The sequence below is a fragment of the Cricetulus griseus genome (assembly GCF_003668045.3).
Source record: "Cricetulus griseus strain 17A/GY chromosome 1 unlocalized genomic scaffold, alternate assembly CriGri-PICRH-1.0 chr1_1, whole genome shotgun sequence".
Taxonomy (NCBI): Eukaryota; Metazoa; Chordata; class Mammalia; order Rodentia; family Cricetidae; genus Cricetulus; species Cricetulus griseus.
The window spans coordinates 218,158,790-218,181,312 of NW_023276807.1; the positions used below are offsets into that span (position 1 = coordinate 218,158,790).

Sequence of the window (22,523 nt, forward strand, 5' to 3'; positions counted from 1 at the left end):
GTCAGAACAAATAGGACTATTTTTTGTTGGCTAGCCTACCAATGGGGAAGGTTCCTACATGGGACTGATGGCCTGGCAGGAGTTTGGAATTTCATAACATGCCTTGGACAAGAGTTCAAGGTTTGTTTTTGTTTTGTTTTGTTTTTTTTACCAGGACCTTGGGCTTGGTAGGAAAGAGCTCTACCCTGGGCTACAGCCCCAGTCCAGTTCTAGTTTTAATTACCTTCCTTGGTCTGAGTATTCCTAAGGCTAAGCACTAAACCAGGGTGCTGCGAGCTTCATGAGGCCAGGAGTGCTCCATTGGGACGCCAGCCATTTCCAGGTCCCGGATTCCGCATGGCCTTTCCGATGAATGCAGTAGGCGATGTCACTTCTTCCCGGTGCAAGGTTCTCGCGGGTTCCCTGGAGAGCATCTCCGGTCCGGTGAAGAGATAACACAGACTATCGGCTTCTTCCGGAATCCAGCTGCGCGATATGGACCTAGGATAAGCAGTTTAGGGAGTCCCAGGACGAAGGGGTGGGGCCGGCGACGTCGCGGGGTGGGGGCGCGGCCGATGGGTCACGTGGCGAATCAGCCCAGTAGCGGGCGGAGCTGCAAGGGTACTTAGTGGTGCGCTCCAGAGGCCAGGAGCGGCTCGGTTCGGCTCGGCGGCTGCAGGCCCAGGCTGTAGCGCTGCGCTCGGTAAGTGTGCCCGGGGCGCTTTGGTTCCGCGACGGAAGTCACCTTGGCTGGGGACGGGGAACGGGCAGTGGCGAAAGGCCCCTCGCTCGCCCAAGGCGCAGGCGCGGTTATTCCTCGGCCCTGGATGCTACGCGCCGAGAATGGTCGCGGTCCGCGGGGAGAGGATTCCTGAGTCCGGCCGCTGCAGGCGAACAGCCCCGGCGGCCTGCACGCACTTAGGGCCGGGCCTGGGGACCTCGCGCGGGTCGGCGTCCCTCCGGTGGCCTTGGCGCACTCCAAAGGCGGAGCTGGGGACTTCGGGGAGCTCTGAGGGAGGAGCCTGCAGGGAAGGGTTCGGCCCTGGCTCTCCTTCCAGCTTGCAAGCTCCGGGTCTTAGTGGTGCTCAGAGCGAGTATCGACCTGCATCTAGTGAAGGTTTGTGTCTTAGTCTAAAGAATCTGCCCCGGCAACTTACCACACATAAGCCCACGCAGTCCCTGGCACCCTAAAAGACCGGTCCTATTGAAAACAGAAACAGAAAACAGTGGGTGGCTGGGATGGAACCTGCACGAAGAGTTAAACCGAGAAACAGGAAGAGAAGCGAGTGCAGTAGAGGATAGGGGTGCTCGGGGCTGCACTCCCTTTCTCTGCATGGGGGTGGCCAAGACGATGGGAATGTGGAGGGGGGGAGGAACATGCAGGACAAGCTCCTTCAGTGAGGGTCTTGCTGGCCCGGAAGCGATGTGGGGTCGGTCTGCACCGGCAGGACTTGCGGACCAGGAGACGGGTGATTTGGTCTTGGTCCTCTAGGGGTCTGGAGTAAAGGACTAAGCCCACCCTCACGTTACTTCCGTCTGACCAGATTCCCTCACCCGTTTGCAAGGGAAATAGATTGTGCGGTTCAAAAGGAAGCTTAACACTTGGTGTCCGAGTGCCGAGGGTTAGGGTTATCAGGCCAGATTCAGAAGGGTAGCATGTGGAGAACGTTGCTGAAGGTGCTCTCATCCTCCCTCGAAGCCGTTCGGGGGGAGAATTGCTTCTCATAGGTTCTGGCCATGGTGACCTAAAACTCCAGAGTTCCCAGAGACACACCAGAGCCAGCACTTGGAAGGCTGAAGCAGGAGGATCCCTGTGCATTGGAAACTAGCCTGGGCTACATAATAAATTCCAGGGCAGTCTGACTATAGAGTGAGACTGTTTGCCCTCCCAACTTTTTCTCCCAAAAAAGGACATGCTGGGAAAAAGGCAGCATGGAGGAAAATGACCTCTGCTCCTTTAAAAGCACGTGAGCCAGGCCTGTAGGGATCAACTGCTAGGGGCTAGGGGTGGAAGGTGGGCTAGTGTTTGTGCTTCACCAGCCCAGGTGGCTTCAGAGGCTTCCAGCTCAAGTTAACACTATTTCAGATTAGTCAGGCAGAGGAGGTAGGAGCTCTTGGCTCCAGGCTGGAACTGCCCGGTGAAGTGCTGATTCAGCAGTCCAGGTTGAGACTCTCTGTGGTATGGGTGGAAACCTTTAGATGTCAGAGCCTCAGGTTGGCCGACTGACTTTTTGATGGTCTGTTGTAAGGAAAATATTAGGTATGTGTGAGGTTGAACTATATGCAATGGAACTTTTGAAAGTCAGAAAGGAAACCAGAGACTTGCATGTGAATGATATGATTGATGAGAGATGGTGGGCTAGCAAAGGTGAGGTGTACAAAAGTCTGTGTTGTCTTTGCTTGGCTAGTAGTTTATATCCCCAGTCCATCATCTCAGTGCTCTCTAGGAGCTGCCTAAGAAAGGGTGGAGTCCTTTTCATTGCTGTAGTTTATATTCCACCCTACTTTGAGCATGGTGGAAGTTTGGCTTGGTTGTATGCTGGAACTGTCTGGTTTATCTGTGGTGCTGAAATCCAACCCTGGGCCTTGTGCGTGCTAATCATACACTCTGCCCCTAGACTATACTGTACCCAGCCAGCTTTAGCCAGTCTCTTCCCTCCTCCATCCCTCTGAGCTTTCAAAACAGGTCGCTTGAAATGGGCAGTCCTGCCTCCGCCCTCCCACATGCTAGGGTTACAGACATGAGCTATCACTCCTGGGTTAGTACTTTTTTTTTTTTTTTTTTTTTTTTTTTTTAAATAGGTCTCATCACTCACTGTGTAGTCCTGGCGAGCTTGGAACTGGGTATGTAGACCAGGATGGCTCAAGCATGAAGGAATGCACAAACTCACAGATAAACCTGCCTGTGCCTCACCAGTGCTGGGATTAAAGGTGTAGGCCACCATTCCCAGAAATCCCTTCATTTTTAGCTTCAAGTCTGAACTCTCCTTTCTGCAGACCTGACCAGGCTCAGGTTTGGGATAGAGGTGTGTGGCTCCACTCTGACAGGACATGTTTCACTGTGATCAGTTTGGCTCCTAGACTTGCTTTGTCTTTCACAAGGACTTTAGCAACTAACTGTTCTTTCCTTATTCTTTCCTACGTGTGCTTGAAATACAATGTATCGATCTGTAAGTGTTGTTTTATGTAACTTAATTATACTATGTGTCTTGTTCACCCAGTTGATGAGATTTGCTGATGTTGATGCCTGCAGATTTAATGTTTAATTTGTTGGAGAGGAGTGGCAGTGTGACAAGAGGTCTCGTGTAGCCTAGCTTAAACTCACCAGGTAGGTGAGGATTAGTTTGAACTCTTGATACTCCTGCCTACCTCCCAGGTGCTGAGATTCCAAGCGTGCACTCTGTCATGCCTAGGAAATTTTGTCTCTAAGTCTTTTTTGTTTATTTGTTTGAGACAGTCTTTCTGTGTAGTCCTGGCTGCCCTGAAACTTATTATGTAAACCAGGCTGGCCTTGAACTCACAGAGATCCACCTGCCTCTGCCTCCTGAGTGCTGGTATTAAAGGTGTGTGCCAGTAGGCCTGGTCTTGAATGTGTTGACCTGGGGGACAATTAACATTCCCTACATGCATTTCTTTTCCTTATCCCTTGTCACTCTTGCCCATGCTGGCACAGTAAATTCTCCTGGGTGAAAGCAGAAGTAGCATAAGCTTCTGGACATAGGCCTGCACACCTTTTGTTTTGTTAGATAACGATGATGCCCCCACCCTTCTGTGACTGTGTCACCTTCTCCTCACAGTTCAGGAGCTCCCGTCCCTATATCCCAACACCAGATCTTACCAGACCCTAACTGTCAATGTGATGGGTTTCAGAAGGTCCCTGTGCCTTTATTGCTGTGAGTAGATATTCAAGTTTAGTTCCTTGTCAGAGGAAAGCCTTTATTAGTGAAGCTCTCTCTGGTTTTGTGGTTGGTCACAAGAAGCACTTGTCCTAATGTTCATTTTGTGGTTGTTTACTATTTTAATCCTAGCACTCTGTGAGTTCATGGCCAACCTGGTCTACATATCAAGTTCTAGGTCAGCCAGGGCTACATAATGACCCTGTCTTAAAACATTTTTAAAAAGTTTGGGTTGGGGGGGTTGTTTGTTGTTTTGTTGTTGTTGTTTGTTTTTTGAGATAGGATCTTAAATAGCCCAGGCTAGCTTCAAACTTGAAATGTAGCCAAGGATGACCTCGAACTCAAGTTTATTTCTTCTGCTTGTGCCTTTCAGGTGCTGAGCTTAAAACATGTATACCACAGTGCATCTACAATTGTCTGGGTTTTTTAGGCCACAAACCTGGGTAGCTGAACTTAGCTGCAATTAGATATAGTTTCTAAATAGTTTTGTATGTATGCATGTTTGTATGTGTGTAGTGGGGACAGAGGTTGACACTGGGCATCTTCCTAGGTTGCTCTCCACTTCATGAGGCAGGGCTACTTACACACAGAGCTCACTGATTGTCTAGTGTAGCTAGTCAGCTTGCCCCAGTACTCTTTTTTTCTCTGACTCCCAAATGGTGGGATCACAAATGCAGGCACCAAGTCTTCATAGCATTTATTTGGGAATTAGGGGTTCAAAATCAGGTCCTCATGACTGCATAGCAGTACTTTCCCCACAGAACCATCTCCTCCAAGCCCTAGTTTCTAATTTTTAAAATTCAGGCAGTATGTGAAAGATGAGACAGATGAGAAAGTGAAGTCACCTGCAAGTTTATAATATGGTTAGAGTTGCTTAGGTAACAATGGTGGAACGTGACCTCGAATTTGATCTCTGGAAGGCGATTGATCCCTACTCAGGTACAGCCAGGGATTCAGGGATTGCCTGTGGTCTCCTTTCATGCCTTTGTTTCCCTCATTGTGAAAAAGAAACCTACAAGACTGGAGGGCTCTTTCCAGACTGTTGTTTTATAAAAGCTGAGGGCTGAGAAGGACCTGTAGTCTGTGATCTCAACTGTTAACCTGTTTTTACTAGGCCAGTAACTCTATAGCCTGGCCAAGATTATATGGCTTTCCAGCAGGCAGGGTGGGAGAGAATGGGGTTGATAAACACCAGGTTAGCGTCCACAGAATGCTAGAGAACACTGAGATAATCTGCTCTCACAGCAGAGTTGGCTGCCCTCTGACCCTCTGCTCTGGTCCAGGCAGGAGGTGCTCATCCATAGGAGTCACATGTCCTTGTGGCTTGCCTAAGGCAGCTGGTGCTGGCCGGCTTGTGCCGATGAGAAACCATATCGGGATTCAAGCAGTCTTCCACTCATTCTCGACTTATGGATCCCCTCTGGTTTGGGGGCTGTACTTTGTTTCGATAATCAAATAGTAGAATGTATATCAGATAAGAATGTATATCAGTATATAAGGCCTTATTACAAATTGATGGTCATAATTTTTTACCCCAATTAGGAGACCTGGTAGGGAGACGAAGTATTGTGAGACAGAGTCTCATATTCGAGGTTGGCCTCGGTTCACAGTGTAGCCAAGGATGGCATTGAACTCCTTATGCTGCCTCTTCTTGAGCTGGTGTTATGGGCATATACCATTACCTCTGGTTTAATGTGATGCTGGGGACTGAACCCAGGACACTAGGCAAGCACTCTGTCAGCTAAAGCATATTCTTGGTCTCAAACTGGGATGCTTTTTAAGATAAAGATAATTACCCCAGGACAGTGAGTGCTGGTCGCTGTGTGTGCAGAGAGCTACACAGTCAGTTGGCAGAGACCAGAGGTTGTACCTGATGGCTCTGCCTGCTGGTAGCTGCCCCCAGCCTGGTACAGGGAGGCACTTTCCAAGAGTACCTCTGTCCATCACTTCTGTCAGCCTTGAGAGGACAAGCCCCAAGAAAGGAGAAGAATGCCTAGCTCACAGACAGACCATTTCTGTTGCTTGTTTACATATCTGACTGGGCCTCCGCCTGACCAGGCTGGAACTTAATTTATTCTGCAGTTGAATTGTGGAGCAAGCTGAGAAGCATAGAACACGAATCTCATTTTCATCTCAAGGTCTTTAAAAAGCCTTGTACTGTGTGTATTTTTGGAGCAGACTTGGGGGATATACCACTCCATACATCTGGGAAGTGTCTCTGCAGGTCTGAAACAGAGCTGGGGAACAGAAGCTTCTGGGAATTTTGACTGTCCCTTCAAAATGTCTTATTTTCTACCAACAATTAAATGTCTTTCCTCTGAGGGCCTGTTCCAGTTAGGACTGCCACTGCATAATGAAGCACCATGACCAAAAGCAAGTTGAGGAGGAAAGGGTTTGTTTGGCTTACATTTCCACATTGTAGTCATCATTAAAAGAAATCAGAACAGGAGCTCATACTGGAGCTGATGTAGAGTCATGGAGGGATGCTGCTTACTGGCTTATTTTACATGGTGTGCTCAGCTCCTTAAAGAACCCAGGACCACCAGCCCAGGGGAAGCCCCACACACAGTGGGCTGGGCCCTCCCCTATCAACCACTAATTAAGAAAATGCCCTGATCTTTCTTTCCTTCTTTCTCTCTTTCTTTCTTTTTTTTTGGGGGGGGGCGGGTGTGTTTTTTTGAGATAGGGTTTCTCTGTATAATAGTTCTGGCTGTCTTGGTACTCGTTATGTAGACCAGGCTGGTCTCAAACTCACTGAGATCCACCTGCCTCTGCCTCCCACGTGCTGGGGTTAAAGCATGTGCCACCACTGCAGCCACAGTCTAGTCTTATGGAGGCATTTTCTCAGTTGAGCTGGTAAGTGTTCTGCCTCCGAATTACATCTGTAGTTTCCCCCTTCCTGGTGTGCCTTGGGTAGCAGGTAGCTGTGGCAGCCCCAAGCTGCCTTTTGTTCTTAAGGATCAGCCATGAATCAATCACAGTTTCCTACTAGGAGCAAAGATGTGAAATCTGGAAGTCCACTTCAAGGTTGTGATTCAAACTTAGCAAAAGGTGGAGTCTCTGGTCTCCAGGTTAGCTCTGCACACCTCTGAGATTAGGATGTCTGCTTCAGTATAGCAGCCCAGCATGGGGAGCAACTGGGCAAACCAGTCAAAAGGAAATGAAGCTTGCACTGTCTTTCTGTGGGTGGACTGAAGTGGTCAAAACTTGAGGAGCAGGTGCCCTTAATGACAGGTAAAGTTGTTTTTATGGAAGAGAAGCTCATAAAGTGCAGTGTTGAGGTCCCAGCAGGTCTCCTCATCCTGTTTTCCCACCTTCCTGGCATAGAGCCCCTCTGCACATCTGTGATGGATGTCACAGTTTGTGGCTATTGGCAAATGAAGACTTCTCATGCTTGTGACAGTTGGGTGTGAGCATCAGCCTCATCTTCCTGTACCACTGTCAGGGAGAGAGGAAGGATACAGACTTCTTTGGATGTATGTGTGCTTATCCTGTGCCAGGACATGGCAGGTGGCCTGTGGGACTTTCAGGTCTACACATTCAGTCTCCTTCAGCCTTTAGAATATGATGTAGACCCTAGTCTGCCTGAGGCTGTGTGCCTACCCAAGAAAGCTTTCTTTGTCAAGCTTGTCCCCCCCCCCCAGCTTTTTTAGGGTGTCATTGCATGATGCTTCCTTCACTCAGGCATCAGCTTCTCCTGGGATGTTTATTCCATTTTCTTCTAGAGCCCCATGGCTACATTGGTCGGAGGAAGGGCATTCAGCTAGTTTGGGAAATGGTTTTGCTGTTGATGAGATCATCAGTCCCCCAGCCATTCTGTGCATGTGACAGTTTCGTGTAGAAACACAGCAACAGTAGGACATTGAGACATTGATTGCTGTAAGGTTTGAAAAGAGAAGGGTGGAACCCAGGACCAGCCGACCTGAGCTAGAAATAAATTCTGCCCACAACTGCGCTCAGCCTGTACACCTGGAAGAGGAGTCTGGTTAGTAGTGAATGTACTTATCTGTTCCAGCCTCCTTCTTTTGTGAAATAAAGACTTTCTGTTAACTAAAAATAAACGTCACAGAATTGGGAAATAAAGGGAAGTGCTTGCTAAAAAAGTAAGGGAAGTGAAACCCAGGGGCTATTTCAGGCAAAGACATGGAACCAGTGACAGGTTTATGGACAGTTTAGCTTATCATTGTCACTATTGGCTGTGTCACCAAAGTACCTATGTGTGTGATATCTGGGAAGGCTGACATCTCAGAGAATCAGTGCACTGGGTGGGGGCAGAAGGCTTCATATACTTCAGGCGACAGTCTCGGGACCCTCAGTGTGGAATTCTTTTTGATAGAGCTTGTGGATTTTCCTGAGGGTGGAAGCTTGGTTTAGTTCAGACTCCTGCCAAGTGGAGGCTTAGAGAGTGAGTCTGGAACAAACTGGAACTAGCCAGCACAGGCTGAACGGGAGAGTGTCAGGGAGCAGGTGGAGCTTGTGCACTGATGCAGGATCTCCCTAACCTCCTGCTCCTCACATCACCTGGAAACATGGCGCTCATTACCACCTCAGAGGCCCAGAATCTGAGGCTCAAGGAACAGCAGTGTCTAAGGGTGACACTTGGCCACGGTGGCCAAGTGAGGAGTGGAGAATCTAGAGATTTGAGAGTAAAGTCTTTTTCCTGGGGTTCATCTTGGTATGAGTGGGGTTAGATATTGTGTGGGTACAGCTGAACCTCTGAAGCCCCAATACCTAGGCTAGCAACAGGGCAAACCTGACGGTGGGGAGAATAAGGTCTGATGGTCAGGGACGGGCTGCAAAACCAATGGAGTTTCCCAGAAAGTATCCTGCAGCTGCAGTGGACGGAGGCTGTAGGCCAAGGGACATGGGACCCCTTGGGGACATGAGAGTACCTGTCACCACAGAAACCAAAGCCATCTTGTTTAAAATTTCAAGTTACCATGGAAATGCGCCTGCATCTCTACTCAGCATATATTTAACAGCTCAACAGATGCCAAGTCCCTAGAGGGTATCTCAGGACACTCCTTAGTCTCCACATATAGTATGGTGAGAACCCAAGGGTGTCAGTCCTCCAACGCAGGAGGTCCTAACATATTTACCAGCCTTTTCCTTAGTCCAGAGTCCTACCATAGGAAGTGGACATGCCAGTGTTTCTGTATCAAGGGCTCCTGTCTTGGAAGAAAGGATGAGAGTGAGTCTGGAACAAACTGGATGCAGGGCTTTGGAGATGACTAAGTTGGTAAAGGGTTTGCACAAGGAACTGAATTTGACTCCCCAGGACCTGAGTAATCCCCAGAACCCATTTAAAGAAGCCAGGCATGTTGGTACACACTTGCAGTCCCTGTACTGGGAAGGTAGAGATAACTCATAGGCAGCCAGCCCCGCCCATGTGGTAAGGTCCAGGCATTGAGAGACCCTGTTTGGAAATAAGCTGATGACACCTGAGCAACAGCACCTGTGGTTGTCCTGGTCTCCAGAGGCATGGACATACATTGTACTTGTATACACTTAAACACGAATGCACACAGAAACTTACAAAGAAGTTGAGATGCCAAGTACAAGTCAGAGGGTGATTTGAAGACCATGTGACGGCTGACACATGGTCATATGAGACAGACTTCCCATGAGTCACTGGAAATGGGGGCAGTAAGTGGTGGATAAGTTGTACATATTTATGTGTGGCAGTCCACTTTTCACTATTATAATGAGATACTCAGAGTTGGGCACTGTAAAGAGAGGGGGTTTATATAGCTCACTATCTGGATGACCAACAACTTAAGACCAGGCAGCCTACAGATTTGACTTCTGTCCAGGGCCCTTGCCTTGGAGCACACCATAGAACTGGTGCAGAAATGCCTGTGATAGGGAGCCCCTATGTAGCTAAGCCCATGTTTACCCAGGTGCATGTCAGCCTGAAGTCCTCTGACAGTCAAGTCTTGTTTTATTGAGGACACAAAGCCTTTGATAGGAGCACTGTTTTTTTCCACATGTCTTGGTTGTTGTTTTTATTATGAAGACTTGTTTGTTTATTGTGTGTGTGCATGTGTGGAGTTCAGAGGAAAACTTGTAAGAGTCTGTTCTCTCCTTCATCAAGCAGGGATCAAACTCAGGTCACGGCTTGGCAGCAAGCACCTCTTACTTGCAGAGCCATTCCACCAGCATAAGACTTTTAATGTGACACCTAACAGGTTTTGTTTTTATGCCAGTTTTAGGCTTTCCAGGGAGTTAGTTTTGTTTGGGGCTTCTCACTTGTTTTGTTTTGTGTATCATAGTGTAGCCCAGGCTAGCCTTGAACCCTTGCTCCTCATGTTTCTGCCTCCTGAGCCCTAGGGTTACAAGCATGCCTCACAACCTGCTCAGACTTGCATGGTTTTGAGGTCTCCTTTCTGTGTAGCACTTCTGCGTGGGGGAGCCAGGTGTGCAGAGTTGGCCCTCCTTGTTTTCCCAAGATGGTCACCCAGCTGTGCAAGCACATCTGCAGGAGTGTGTCACTTCCTCTTTCCCTGGCCCCCACACACTCTTTTCCCATACCCAAGATGAGTTTTGAGTGATCTGACTTTTTTTTTTTTAATGGAACTTTTCTGAGCCAGTATCACCAGGCATTTTATAATACATCATGATGTTCCAGAAGGCCTCCATGGGAGCTTTTCCAGAATAGTCCATACAGATTGTTCTTATGGTTGAATTGCTCAAACCCCCTCCATCGTGCCCAGCACACACACACCAGACTTACCGTCATTCTAACTCATCCAGGACACAACTCTGTGTTGCTTGAACTCCAATGAGGGTTTTTAGTTCTTCAGTCTGCTTTTATGCCTATGATCCAGCACTCAGGAAGCAGAGACGGAGGAGTTTGAGGCAGCCTGGGCTAAATGAGATCGTGTCTTAACTTCCCACTCCACCAAAAAGTTCTCTAAGTGCATATGTCTGTGTTTGACTCTGATGTAGTGCACTTGCTTCTCTAAGTCCTACAGTCAAGACAGGGTTCCAGCCCTACCCACACCTACTGTTGTTCCCACTGGGCCCAGCCCCAGTTGTCAGCACCCAAGGAAAGACCTGATCTTTATTAGCTGCTTGCTCAAGAGGGTGACTCATGGGTTGAGCTGGAAATGACCAGCCTCCTGACTGGAGCCAGTTCTCAAGGTTCAAAGGCCAAGGTATTGATGCAATCATTTTCCTTCCCATGATCCGGAAGCAAAGCCCGTGGTTGGAGGGGCCCCTGGGGGCCTAGTGCTCTGGCATATTCCATGTGGTTCCTTTGTTCTCAGCAGCTAACACACACAGCTTCTGTTGGCTTGAAATGTACCAGGAGTGGAGCTCACAGAACTGGGAAGATGAGTCAGGCCTGAAGTGGATGGAAAGAACTAGTTCCCAGAAGTTGTCCTCAGACCTGCATATGGTCGGTCGCACATATATACAAATAAAATAATTTGAAGTGTTTTTAAGTGATGCTTATGAACATTTAGTTTCCATACCCATTGGCTCTCCTTAGGACATACTCACACAGATTGACTGGTTTGTTTGTTTGTTTGTTTGTTCGTTTGCTTTTGTTTTTGAGGGAAGAGTGTAGCTACACGGCCCAGGCTGAGCTCTCACACCCCTGACTTCCCCAGTGCAGGTTTACACCACACCCAGTCTCAGGCTAACTGTCCTAGAACAGTTCATTGGGTACATACAGTTTTAAAAGAACCAGGAGGAAGGCACACATACTACCATGTGTTGTGTTACAGGGTCCCATCAAGCCAGGCTTCACATTGGGGCTATAAAGGCACAGGAGGCCTGAGCTGTGTCCTTGTGTGGAAATTGTTTTGATGCCACCTGTGTTCTTTTTAGGTGGGTGCAGGATCCAGCTTCCAGAATGTGGTGGTCCTTGATTCCGCTCTCTTGCCTGCTGGCACTGGCAAGTGCCCACAACAAGCCTTCCTTCCACCCACTGTCGGATGACCTGATTAACTATATCAACAAACGGAATACGACATGGCAGGTGGGTAGTGATGCTATTTCCTGTCAGTCTTTGTGGGTCCCTGCTTTGGGTCACCTTGTGCACACTGCTTCTGGGGTGACTAACTGGTCATAGGGCATTCTTTTCTGGATGTTGAAGCTTATGGACCACACCAGTTTCCTCCCTGATCTCCACATTGTATGCATGGGAGTACACTTTTACATGGAGGTGTGTGGGAGGATAAGTGAGCTCCAAAACCAGGTAGGCCCTAGGAAAACTACCATGGAGAGCCAGGTGGTGCCTTAGTACTTCTTGCCATCATTTCCTCCAGGTCTGGCCAGGTCTCCTGCTAACAACGGGCAGCAGATTAGAGAAGTCACAATAGTCTGAGAGCTATGCTCTGAGCCTGAATCACTCTGCCTGTTTTCCTAGCTCCCAGAATTGGGCAGGACCCTTGGCCTACCCATCCTCAGCCTGGGAAACCCTTTGGTCAGTGAGTGACTATCCTGGTGTGACTCTTTCAGGCTGGACGCAACTTCCACAATGTTGACATAAGCTATCTGAAGAGGCTGTGTGGTACCATCATGGGTGGACCCAAGCTGCCTGAAAGGTGAGTGACACACCTCAGAGTAGACACTGCCCCTGCATATTGGCTTGTGAGCAGTAGTGCTAGTGTTAGGGTGTTGTTAGAGGTAGAGAAAGCCATCTCTGGATTCCCTAGGTACGCTCTTCTGGGCTGCAGAGACGGCCTCAAATGTTGGACTTACTGCTTTGTCTCCAGGGTGTCTCATCTTCAGGTGAGGTCCCAGGCTTGGAAGTTGAGTTCTGGCTACACACAACTCTGCGTAATTCAGGGAAAGTCCATAGGAGCTTCCATCAATGTTTTATTTTTCTGTAAAACTGCAGTGGACATACTCATGCAGAAATGTTCTTAGCAAGGATTAGGAATGTCCATCCAAGGATCAGATGTTGGTATACGATGGGGATGATGTTGTCTAACTCAAGCCAGGTTGTAGGCAAGGCACAGTTTAATATTTTTAAAATTCCACATCAGAAAGGAGGTAAAAGATTAGACCTATTGGTTTAGAAACAGGGCAGGATACATACAGGGTCTCTTTTTTTATGACAGCCAAACAAGTGTGAACCTCAGATGGTACACCGTGCCCCGAGGGGTCTTGCTGTGGCCTTGAACTCATGATCTTCCTGCCAGACATGTACCTCTACATCCAGTCTTGACACCAGTCCTGGGCATCAAACTGAGGACTTACACATGCTTGACAGCTGCACAGCTGTAGGGCACCTCTGCAGACCTAGTGAGAGAATTGGAGTGTTTTCTGTAGGCAGCTGTAACACCTAGAGTAGGCACATCTACCCTAGTGCATTGCTAAATGTCTCTTCAAGGAAAATAAAGAAAGGAATCCCAGGGCTGGAGAGATGGCTCAGCGGTTAAGAGCACTTGTTGCTCTTGCAGAGGACCTGGGTTCAGTCCCCACACCCATATGGTGGCTCAAACATGTCCATAACTCCAGTTTTAGCTGATCTGATGCCTTCTTATCTCTGGGGGTACCAGACACACATGGAATGCACAGACATATATGCAGGCAAACCACTCATACACTAAATAAATAAATCTAAAAGAAAAGACTGATGCACAGATGCTTTTCCCTGCATATCCACTACCCCAACCTAAAAACAAACCTGATGGATTATTGTTGTTGAAGCAGTTTGAATGAGATTTGATGGGTTATGCTTGTAATTCCAACATTCACTAAGGATTTGGTCAAGGTAGGAGGATGAAGAGTTCCAGACTAGCCTGGGCTACATAGTCAGATCCTATCTAAAAGGAAAAATACCTATTAAATAAGCGTAGGAGGGAGTGTACACAGTGCTGAGTCTCACAGAACAGTGTAAACTGGTAAAGGACACCTCCTGCCTATGCCTTGCCACCTCTCTGGCGAGTACAACCCATCCAAGGCCAGCCACTCTTTACCGAGCCTTTTAGGAGTGGGGAGTGAGTTGTACTTGTAACAGAGTCCTTCTTTTACCCAGGGTTGCGTTCGCTGAGGACATGGAGCTACCTGAAAACTTTGATGCCCGGGAACAGTGGTCCAACTGCCCAACTATCAAACAGATTAGAGACCAGGGGTCCTGCGGCTCTTGTTGGGTAAGACCCTGCTGGTGGGGAGGGCTTCCTGAAGAAGTCTGGCTGGGATGTGATTGGAGTGTCTAGGGAGGGACCAGATGGGACAAGGTAGGTGAGGAAATGTTTGAAGTCAGTTTCTTTCCATCACTACAGTTTCTGATCCTTGTAGTTGGGAATTACTGCAAGGATGAGTGGATGGTGGACACTGATGATAGACATACAGAGGGGCCTGAGATCCGGGTCCATGTACTAGCTGTGGAGTCATGTTCCCCCAGTAAACACGGCAGCCCTGACGCAACACAGCTTCATGAGTGCTCCCTGTGTGTCACTGAGCCATTCTGTGGTTTTTGAATTGTAGCAAAATACAAATGACAGAAAATTCATCTCTCTTAACTAGTGTATAGTCCAGTGGCATTTAAAATGTCCCTAGTATTGGGTGGCTGTCTCTACTGCCCATCCACACAGTCCTTTCGTCTCTTCCAAATGAACCAATTCAGTCATACTGACTCCCTGTGGCCCTCCTGTGCCCGTGGTGGCTCTCTTCTGCTCTCTGCCTTGGAATTTGCTCCTTGTGAGCCAAGTCCCCAGGCAGAGGCTTGGATTGGTCTCTTTACATTTAATGTTAAGTATGAGTCCAGAAGCCTCACCTGACATTGAATGGGTCTAACCACTCAGAAGGTCCAATGGCCTCCCTGCTTCAGGTACGGTGGGTTCCTCACCACGTGGGACTTGCTATTTTTCCAGGCATTTGGGGCTGTGGGAGCCATGTCTGACCGACTCTGCATCCACACCAATGGCCATGTCAATGTGGAGGTGTCTGCTGAGGACCTGCTTACCTGCTGTGGTAGCCAGTGTGGGGATGGGTAAGTGTTGGGCATCTTTTCCTGGAGACCCTAGCCCTTCCTCCTTTGTACTGAATAACTCAGGGCTCCCTGGGGAGAAGAGAGCTGTTTCTGTGGCTGGGACAGAGGGAGACATAGGAGTCTGCAGGCAGACTCTGTTGTAGCTGCTGCTGTGGAGCTTCTCGGGCTGGCCAGGCTGGCCTCAGATTCATGGGGATAGAGTCTTGGCAGAACATGGTCTCTAAAAGTTTTGCTTGCTTCCTGTTCCCTGTCTGGCTTATGCCCCACTGTACCCCATCACTTCCTCTACTCACACCCCCAACTCAGGGAAATATACTGGTCCGCTTTATAAGGATGACAGATCCCAGCTTGGGGGGTGAGGGTGGGGTCACACTAAACTCAGTCCGTAACTCAGGTGCTTACCAGGGTCGCCTGGCCCTTAGTCTATAACAGTGGTGCAGTTAGACATTCCTGAGAGTTCCAGAAGAAATGTGTGTGGGCCTCACACCAATAGTGTAGGAACAGCAGGAAGAAGGAGGCAAGTGATTCCCACTTCTCCCCAGGCAGAGCCTCACACTTCCATATTCTGCCTAGTGCATTGGAGCTGAAAAGACACCATACCCCGTTTTGCAAGAGGTTCTCCTAAGTAGAGCCCACCGCACCAGTATATGCCTTAAACCCAGAGCATAACCCTGTATTTTGCCTGTCCCTTTACAGCCCTGTTTCCATCTTAGCTGAACATATATTCACTGTGACCATAAGTCTTTAGAGTCCAACCGGTGGCAGTGAAACCAACACGAATCCCCCCTTTCTTCATAATTTAAGGCATAGAAGAGTCACTCCTACCGTAGATCTTAGCAACCTGAGTTTATGATTTTCTTTTCCTCTTCAGAACTTGTGCCTTTTCACATGAAGGCATTTACAGCTTCCATTTGGCATGTCTGAGCTGCCTGCGTCACAGCTCTTAGACTTGGCCATCAAGGATTACTTGAACCCACACTGCAGCATCACAATTGCAGTTGGCTTTTTACTCTGCAGTTGGCTTTTTACTCTTCACTCTTTAGGGGCTTGCCACCTAGCTCCCAAATAAATACACGGAGACTTATTCTTTTTTTTTTTTTTTTTTTTTTGTTTGTTTGTTTTTTTTCGAGACAGGGTTTCTCTGTGGCTTTGGAGGCTGTCCTGGAACTAGCTCTTGTAGACCAGGCTGGTCTCGAACTCACAGAGATCCGCCTGCCTCTGCCTCCCGAGTGCTGGGACTAAAGGCGTGTGCCACCAACGCCCGGCGACTTATTCTTACTTTTGAATGCCTGGCCTTAGCTTGGCTTGTTTGTAGTCAGCTTTGCTATCTTGAATTATCCCATCTACCTTTTGCCTCTGGACTTTTTACCTTTCTTCTCTTTCCTTCTTAGTCCATGGCTGGCTATGTGGCAGGGTGGCTGGCCCCTGGTGTCTTCTTCTCCTTCTCTTTTTTCTCATTCCTCCTATTTATTCTCTCTGCCTGGCAACCCCACCTATCCTTTCTCTCCTGCCTAACTATTTGCTATTCAGCTCTTTATTAGACCAATCAGATGTTTTAGGGAGGCAAAGTAACACAGCTTCACAGAGTTACATAAATGCAACAGAAAGGAATGAAACACATCTTTGCATCATTAAACAAATATTCCACAGCATAAACGAATGTTACATATCTTCAACTAATATTCTACAGCACAGAGCTATATGGATTTGATAACCAAGATGGCTCTCAATTGACTAGAGATAGTAGCGTATACAGTTCTCTGCTGAATGGACCAGGAAGTGTGAGATTTTTATCATGCTACTAAGAACAGTGTGCAATTTAAAATTGAGGAATTAATTTTGGAATTTTCCCCTTAACATGTTTGGACCTGAGATAAAACCTCAGAAATCAAACAACCCAGGCATGGTGGTGCATGCCTTTAGTCCCAGCACTCGGATGACAGAGGCAGGAGGATTTCAGCCTGGTCTACATAACAAGTGCTAGGACAGCCAGGACTACATTGAGAGACCCTGTCTCATAAAAAGAGAAAGAAAGAAATGAAACTACAGATCAGGGAGGGGGCTATTATACTCAGGAAATTTTAACATACTGTGCAGTTGAGAACCACTGTTCCATAGAGGGGAGTTTTGAAGGTCAGTTTGATATGGACATGAAAAAGAGAGTCCTTGTGGCCTGGAGGACACTTGTAGACAGAGATGGAGCTGGGTTGGGTCCCTGGTGGGGTGACAGTAAAGATGAATTAGGCTATAGGACTGTGGGAGGGTTCTTATGAGGAAGGTGTATTCCCAGTGGTGAATCTGTAGTGCTATATGGGAACACCTGGAGCTAGCTCAACATTGAAAGAAGCTCTTTTCCAGCTGTAACGGTGGCTATCCCTCTGGAGCATGGAACTTCTGGATAAAAAAAGGCCTGGTTTCTGGTGGACTCTACAATTCCCATGTAGGTGAGTGTATGCCTGCAACCCCTGTCTCTCAGGTGGGTTTCATGGGCAAGTATTTGTGGCTTCCTTTTCTATTGTAAAGGGAAGGTCAACAGTAGAGTGTCAGCTGATTGATAGTTGGCCAGACCACCTTCAATACAGGAGCAGCCACCGGATGTGGACATGATCTGGCTGCATCCCAGCTCTGACTGGCCTGGGGAGCCTTGCATTGGGGGATACGGTCTGATGTCATTTTGTCCCCTCCACCTGTCAGGCTGCTTACCATACACCATACCTCCCTGTGAGCACCATGTCAATGGCTCCCGGCCCCAGTGCACTGGAGAAGGAGACACTCCTAAGTGTACCAAGAGCTGTGAGGCTGGCTATTCCCCATCCTACAAAGAAGATAAGCACTACGGTAAGCTGGGGCTTGCTGAGGGAGAAAGAGGCCAGTGCCATTGGGTGTTGAGTCCAGAGCTGGGTGGTGGTGGCTCACACTTTTAATCCCAGGACTCAAGAGGCAGAGGCAGGTGGATTTCTGAGTCTAAGGAGAGTCTGGTCTACAGAGAAAGTTCCAGGACAGCAGGGCTACACAGAGAAACCCCAGGAGCAGCAGGAAGAAGGGAAGCTGAGTAATTCACACCCATCTCACTGGGCAGAGATGCACATTCCACACTCTGTTCTGCCTCTGCATATTTGAGCTCCAGGGGACCAGGCAAACCATTGTTTTGCAAGGGGTTAGAATCTGGTTTTAAACCTTAGGGTCCACTTGGCCTCTTCTTCTAGGGCTGTAGTTCTGCTCGCTTACCTAGGGAAGCCTTCCTTGGTCTCTTCTGGAGGGCTAGAGGGGCTGGAGGCACCACCTCACTCTGCTCGGCTTTGTTCCCTCTGCAGGGTACACTTCCTACAGCGTGTCTAACAATGAGAAAGAGATCATGGCGGAAATCTACAAAAATGGCCCAGTGGAGGGTGCCTTCACTGTGTTTTCAGACTTCTTGACTTACAAATCAGGTACCTCCTAACTCCAGCGGCAGCCAGGGTTGGAAGGTCAGAGGTGAAGGGTCCATTGTCCACATGAGCCAGCAGGTCTCACTGGGAGGAAGGCAGAGCACTGGGACTCAACCTCCGTCCCCACTCTCTCCTCTGAGCAGATGGTCACAGCTTCCCACCTGCTGTGTCACTGGCTCCCTCTGAGTATGGTCTCCACAGAGCCTCTCTAGGGGTCCCCTTTCATCTCTGCCAACCCACCTCAGCCCCATACTCTGCTGATGCTTCTTCCTTCACTCATCTACATTTGACTGTGGTCATTCTTCTTTCTTTATCTTTACAAAGGCCTAGATCACCTCAGCCTTCCACATAGCTGGGATCACAAATGTGACTTATGAGTAGCAGCTCATAGTATCTTGTATAGTCGGGGTTCTCTAGAACAGTGGCTCTCAACCTGTGGGTCATGACCCCTTTGGGTCAATTTATAACAATGAAAATACATCCTGCATATCACATATTTACATTATGATTTATAACAGTAGCAACATTACAGTTATGAAATAGAAACATTAGGAAGGTTGAGAATACTGCTCCAGAGGAACAGAGCTTACAGAATGAATGAATGAATGAATGAATGAATGAATGAATGAATATATCCATCCATACATACATCTAAAGGTGATTTATTAGAATGACTTACAGGCTGTGGTCCAGAAAGTCCAACAATGGCTACCTATCAATGAAAAGTTCAAGAATCCAGTAGTTGTTCAGTCCACAAGGCTGGAGTATACACCAGAATCCCAAAGAAGTAGGCTCTAATGCATGAAGGAACGGACTTGATAGTGACAGCAAGCAGGCAAAGAGAGCTTCCTCCTTCCATGTCTTTTATATAGGCTGCCAGCAGATGGTGTGACCCAGATTAAAGGTAGATCTTCCCACCTGAAAATATCTGAATTAAAAGGTCTGTCTTCCCACTTCAGAGATCCACATTAGAAGAAATCTCTCTCACAGGAGTGTCCAGCCATTTGGGTTTATATTAATTCCAGACATAGTCAAGTTGACCACCAAGAACATCCATCACAGCACTTGCACCCATACCACTTAAAGATGCATTTCAGTTTGAAAAGTGACTCACCTTCAGTGGAAGGCCTGGCTGGCCAGTTCCGGACACCTGCTGTCAGCCAACAGTGGCAGCCATCCATCTCTCCGTTACCTCTCCAGTGGACCCCAGAGCAGCAGCTTGAAAACTCTGCAAGCCTTATAAAGCTTGGCATATGAACCCTGACATTGTATCTCAGGGTGTAAAACAGATAATTTGCCCTTGGGCTTTAAGTTTGCTTCATAACTTAAGAGTTTATCAGAACCTTTATTTTAAAGCCAGCCAAACAATATTTTTGTAGGATCCCATTTTAATATTTAATTTGCATACTTAAGTGTGTTGGGCTTCCAAAAATATTTTTACGGTGCCAGGCATGATGGTATACACCATAAATTCCAGCACTCAGAAGGCAGAGGCAGGTAGATAGACATCTGAGTTTGAGATTAGCTTTTTCTACACAGTGACTTTCAAGCCAGCTAGGGCTATTTAATAAGACCCTTTCTCAAAACACACACACACACACACACACACACACACACACACACACACACACACACACACACACACAGAGGGAGAGAGAGAGACAGACAGACAGACTAGGCCTGGCTTTTGAAACATCAACACCCTCCCCCATTGACATACAAGGTCACATCTCTTATCCTTCTAATCTTTTCAAATAGTGTCATTCCCTGGTATTTCATGGCCTTGCCATGCTAACAAGTGCTCATCCTGAGCCCCTCTCCAGTCTTCCAGAGTTTTCTGTGTAGGAGAGTAGTTGGTTCCTGTCAGCCTGCTCTTCTGAGTAGCTAGCTGTCTTGGGGGACTCTGGGCAGGCAGTAACCTGTGTCCAGTCAGAACTGTCTTTTTCTTCCTCAGGAGTATACAAGCATGAGGCTGGTGACATAATGGGTGGTCACGCCATCCGCATCCTGGGCTGGGGAGTAGAGAACAGCGTCCCCTACTGGCTGGTAGCCAACTCTTGGAATGTTGACTGGGGTGATAATGGTGAGTAGCAGTCCCCTTTCTCAGACTATATAAGGATCCATGAGCCAGAGCATCTTGGCCCCTTGCTCTGCTGTGGCCTGAGGCATGGCCCTGACTGCCTAAATATATACTTTGATCTAGAACCATCTGAGCCTCAGAGCTCCTCGTGGTTGTGTATACAGTTTGCATTGCACCAGCAGCATGGATGTGTCTCAGATAATACTGGGGGCCACATGACTCACCCCTAGGTCTGGATGAATCCGAGTATAGCAACAAGGGTCAAGGCCCAAGGCTGCTGGACGTGGTGGCTGTAGTCCCTACACCTCCGTAGCTGTAGCACTCAGGATGCTGAGGCTGAAGGATGGAGTTTGTGGCCAGCTTGAGTTACAGAGTGGGGCACCATCTAAAACAAGGGTTAGACCAAACCCAGAGCATACTTTGAAAGCACCTTACTATTTTTTCGTTTTCTCCCCAGGCCTCTTTAAAATCCTTAGAGGAGAAGACCACTGTGGAATTGAATCAGAAATTGTAGCTGGAATCCCTCGCACTGACCTGTACTGGGGAAGGTTCTAATGTTCTGTGACCTGGTTGGCCAGTCCTTAGGGAGTTTATCCCTGCATTTAGCTACCGAGGCTGGGAGTGAGGCAAACAGGACAGTCTTTGAATTCATCTAAGATGCACGAAGCTTTCAGCAAGGCTTGAGCAACTGGACAAGAGCTACCTGCCATCAGAGCTGTCTTCCAAGTGCTCTTTTTACCTGACTCCCTCCCAGTCTATTCCATGGCAGTGATCACAGCCTGCATCCTAGCCTCCCCCTAGACTAGTGCTGTTTGTAGTGCCTGCTGCTGCTGCTGTGGCTCTGCCTGCCACCCCCATCCCAACATCTCCAGAGCATGATAGACCCAAGAAAGAATGGAACACCAACTTCATGATGAGGACAAACATCACCTGTCAGCTGCACCTTAAAGCCAGTCCCTATCTAGGTCTGTGGCAGACATTGATGGCCCAATGCAGTTCTCTGGAGAAAGCCAGTTCTGCGTGCATCACTCTTGATAATGTGGCAAGCCCTCCCTGGTCTTGTCCTCAGCCGTTGCTTTTTCAATAGGAATTTTATTTTTTTGTGCACCTCAACTGAGTATGTGAAATGAACAGATCTGATTAGTTGAAGAACTGTACAGGTTTTACAGATTCTCTCCTAATTGTATGGCTTAAAACAAGCTAAGTGGTCCTAGTTTGCTGGGTGACCTACTGACCTCAGACACCACCGTGAAGCTAGTCTGGCAAAAAAAAACGTCTTTTATGTTGTAGAGTCACCGCTTCACCCTGTCAATTTAACAAGGAATGACTGTGCCAATAAACCAATTCTCCCTCTGCTTGATGTCTGCTCTCATGGCCTCCTGGAGGCAGGTTGAACAGTTCTGTGCTGCATTTTCAAGCCATTTGTAGTTTCCTGTTACCCTCTGAAACCCTTCCCAGGACTCTGCAAGCCTTGGAGTGATTCTTCCTCCTCAGGAATAAGGGAGCTGCACGTTAACCAATCCTGGCATGCATGTGTGTTTCACATAGGAGTAGGCGGTTATCTTCCTAGAGGGCCACATCTTCCCGGGGTGGAGCCAAAGCTTGGGCACCATGTTTTAAGGTTTTTTTTTTGTCACTGAATTACATGGCCAGTCAAGAGATTCATTTATAAAAATGATAGATAGCAAAGTATAGTTTGTAGGAACAGGAGAACTCACTAGAGGACTCACACTAGTCAGTATTTACTTTGTTGTCCTGTTGACCTGTTATTTTCCTGCCTGCTCAATGAGAGGGCTGGTTCTTTCTAGAAGCTGAGGAAGCTTGCCTTCCCATAAGTTGGGAACCAGAACTCTATCAAGCTCTTAAAGCCTGGCGAGTGCTGGAGATGTAATTCAAAGGTTAAGGCAACCTGGCTTTGGTACTGGGGCTTCAGTACTGTAAGACAGTTCTTGTCCTTAAGCAACATCAGATAGTTTCCCTTGTACACTGTCTTTTGTTTTGTTTTTCACAACCCTCCCCTTGCCACCAGCTGCTTTTTTTCTTGATAATCTTTTATTTTTTACATTCCAATCCCAGTTCCCCCTGCCTCCTCTCCTCCCGCTTTCCCCACTCCACGACTCCCATCTACCCCACAGAGAGGCTAAGGCCTCCCCTAGGAAGTCTACTAAGTCTGTCCTATCACCTTGTTGAGG

The 22,523-nt window shown here is 47.9% G+C and overlaps 1 protein-coding gene across 1 annotated transcript; it reads left to right on the forward strand.

Annotated features, from left to right (window-relative positions):
- Positions 1–551: 551 nt before the first annotated feature.
- On the forward strand, positions 552–21,686 carry Ctsb (cathepsin B). The gene is made up of 10 exons (XM_027390360.2): positions 552–682; positions 11,709–11,859; positions 12,342–12,427; positions 13,867–13,981; positions 14,705–14,823; positions 17,182–17,267; positions 17,518–17,661; positions 18,138–18,254; positions 20,206–20,334; positions 20,789–21,686. Exons 2-10 carry the CDS (start codon positions 11,734–11,736, stop codon positions 20,884–20,886), a joined length of 1,020 nt encoding a protein of 339 aa, XP_027246161.1. The 5' UTR covers positions 552–682; positions 11,709–11,733; the 3' UTR covers positions 20,887–21,686.
- Positions 21,687–22,523: the final 837 nt, after the last annotated feature.

What these genes read in the sequence shown, in the direction of transcription:
- Ctsb (XM_027390360.2), top strand. Translation starts at nt 11,734, where the DNA reads ATGTGGTGGTCCTTGATTCCGCTCTCTTGCCTGCTGGCACTGGCAAGT. An exon ending in ACTCTACAATTCCCATGTAG is followed by an intron (nt 17,268 to 17,517) that starts GTGAGTGTATGC and finishes TCCACCTGTCAG; the next exon opens with GCTGCTTACCATACACCATA. An exon ending in TGTTGACTGGGGTGATAATG is followed by an intron (nt 20,335 to 20,788) that starts GTGAGTAGCAGT and finishes TTTTCTCCCCAG; the next exon opens with GCCTCTTTAAAATCCTTAGA.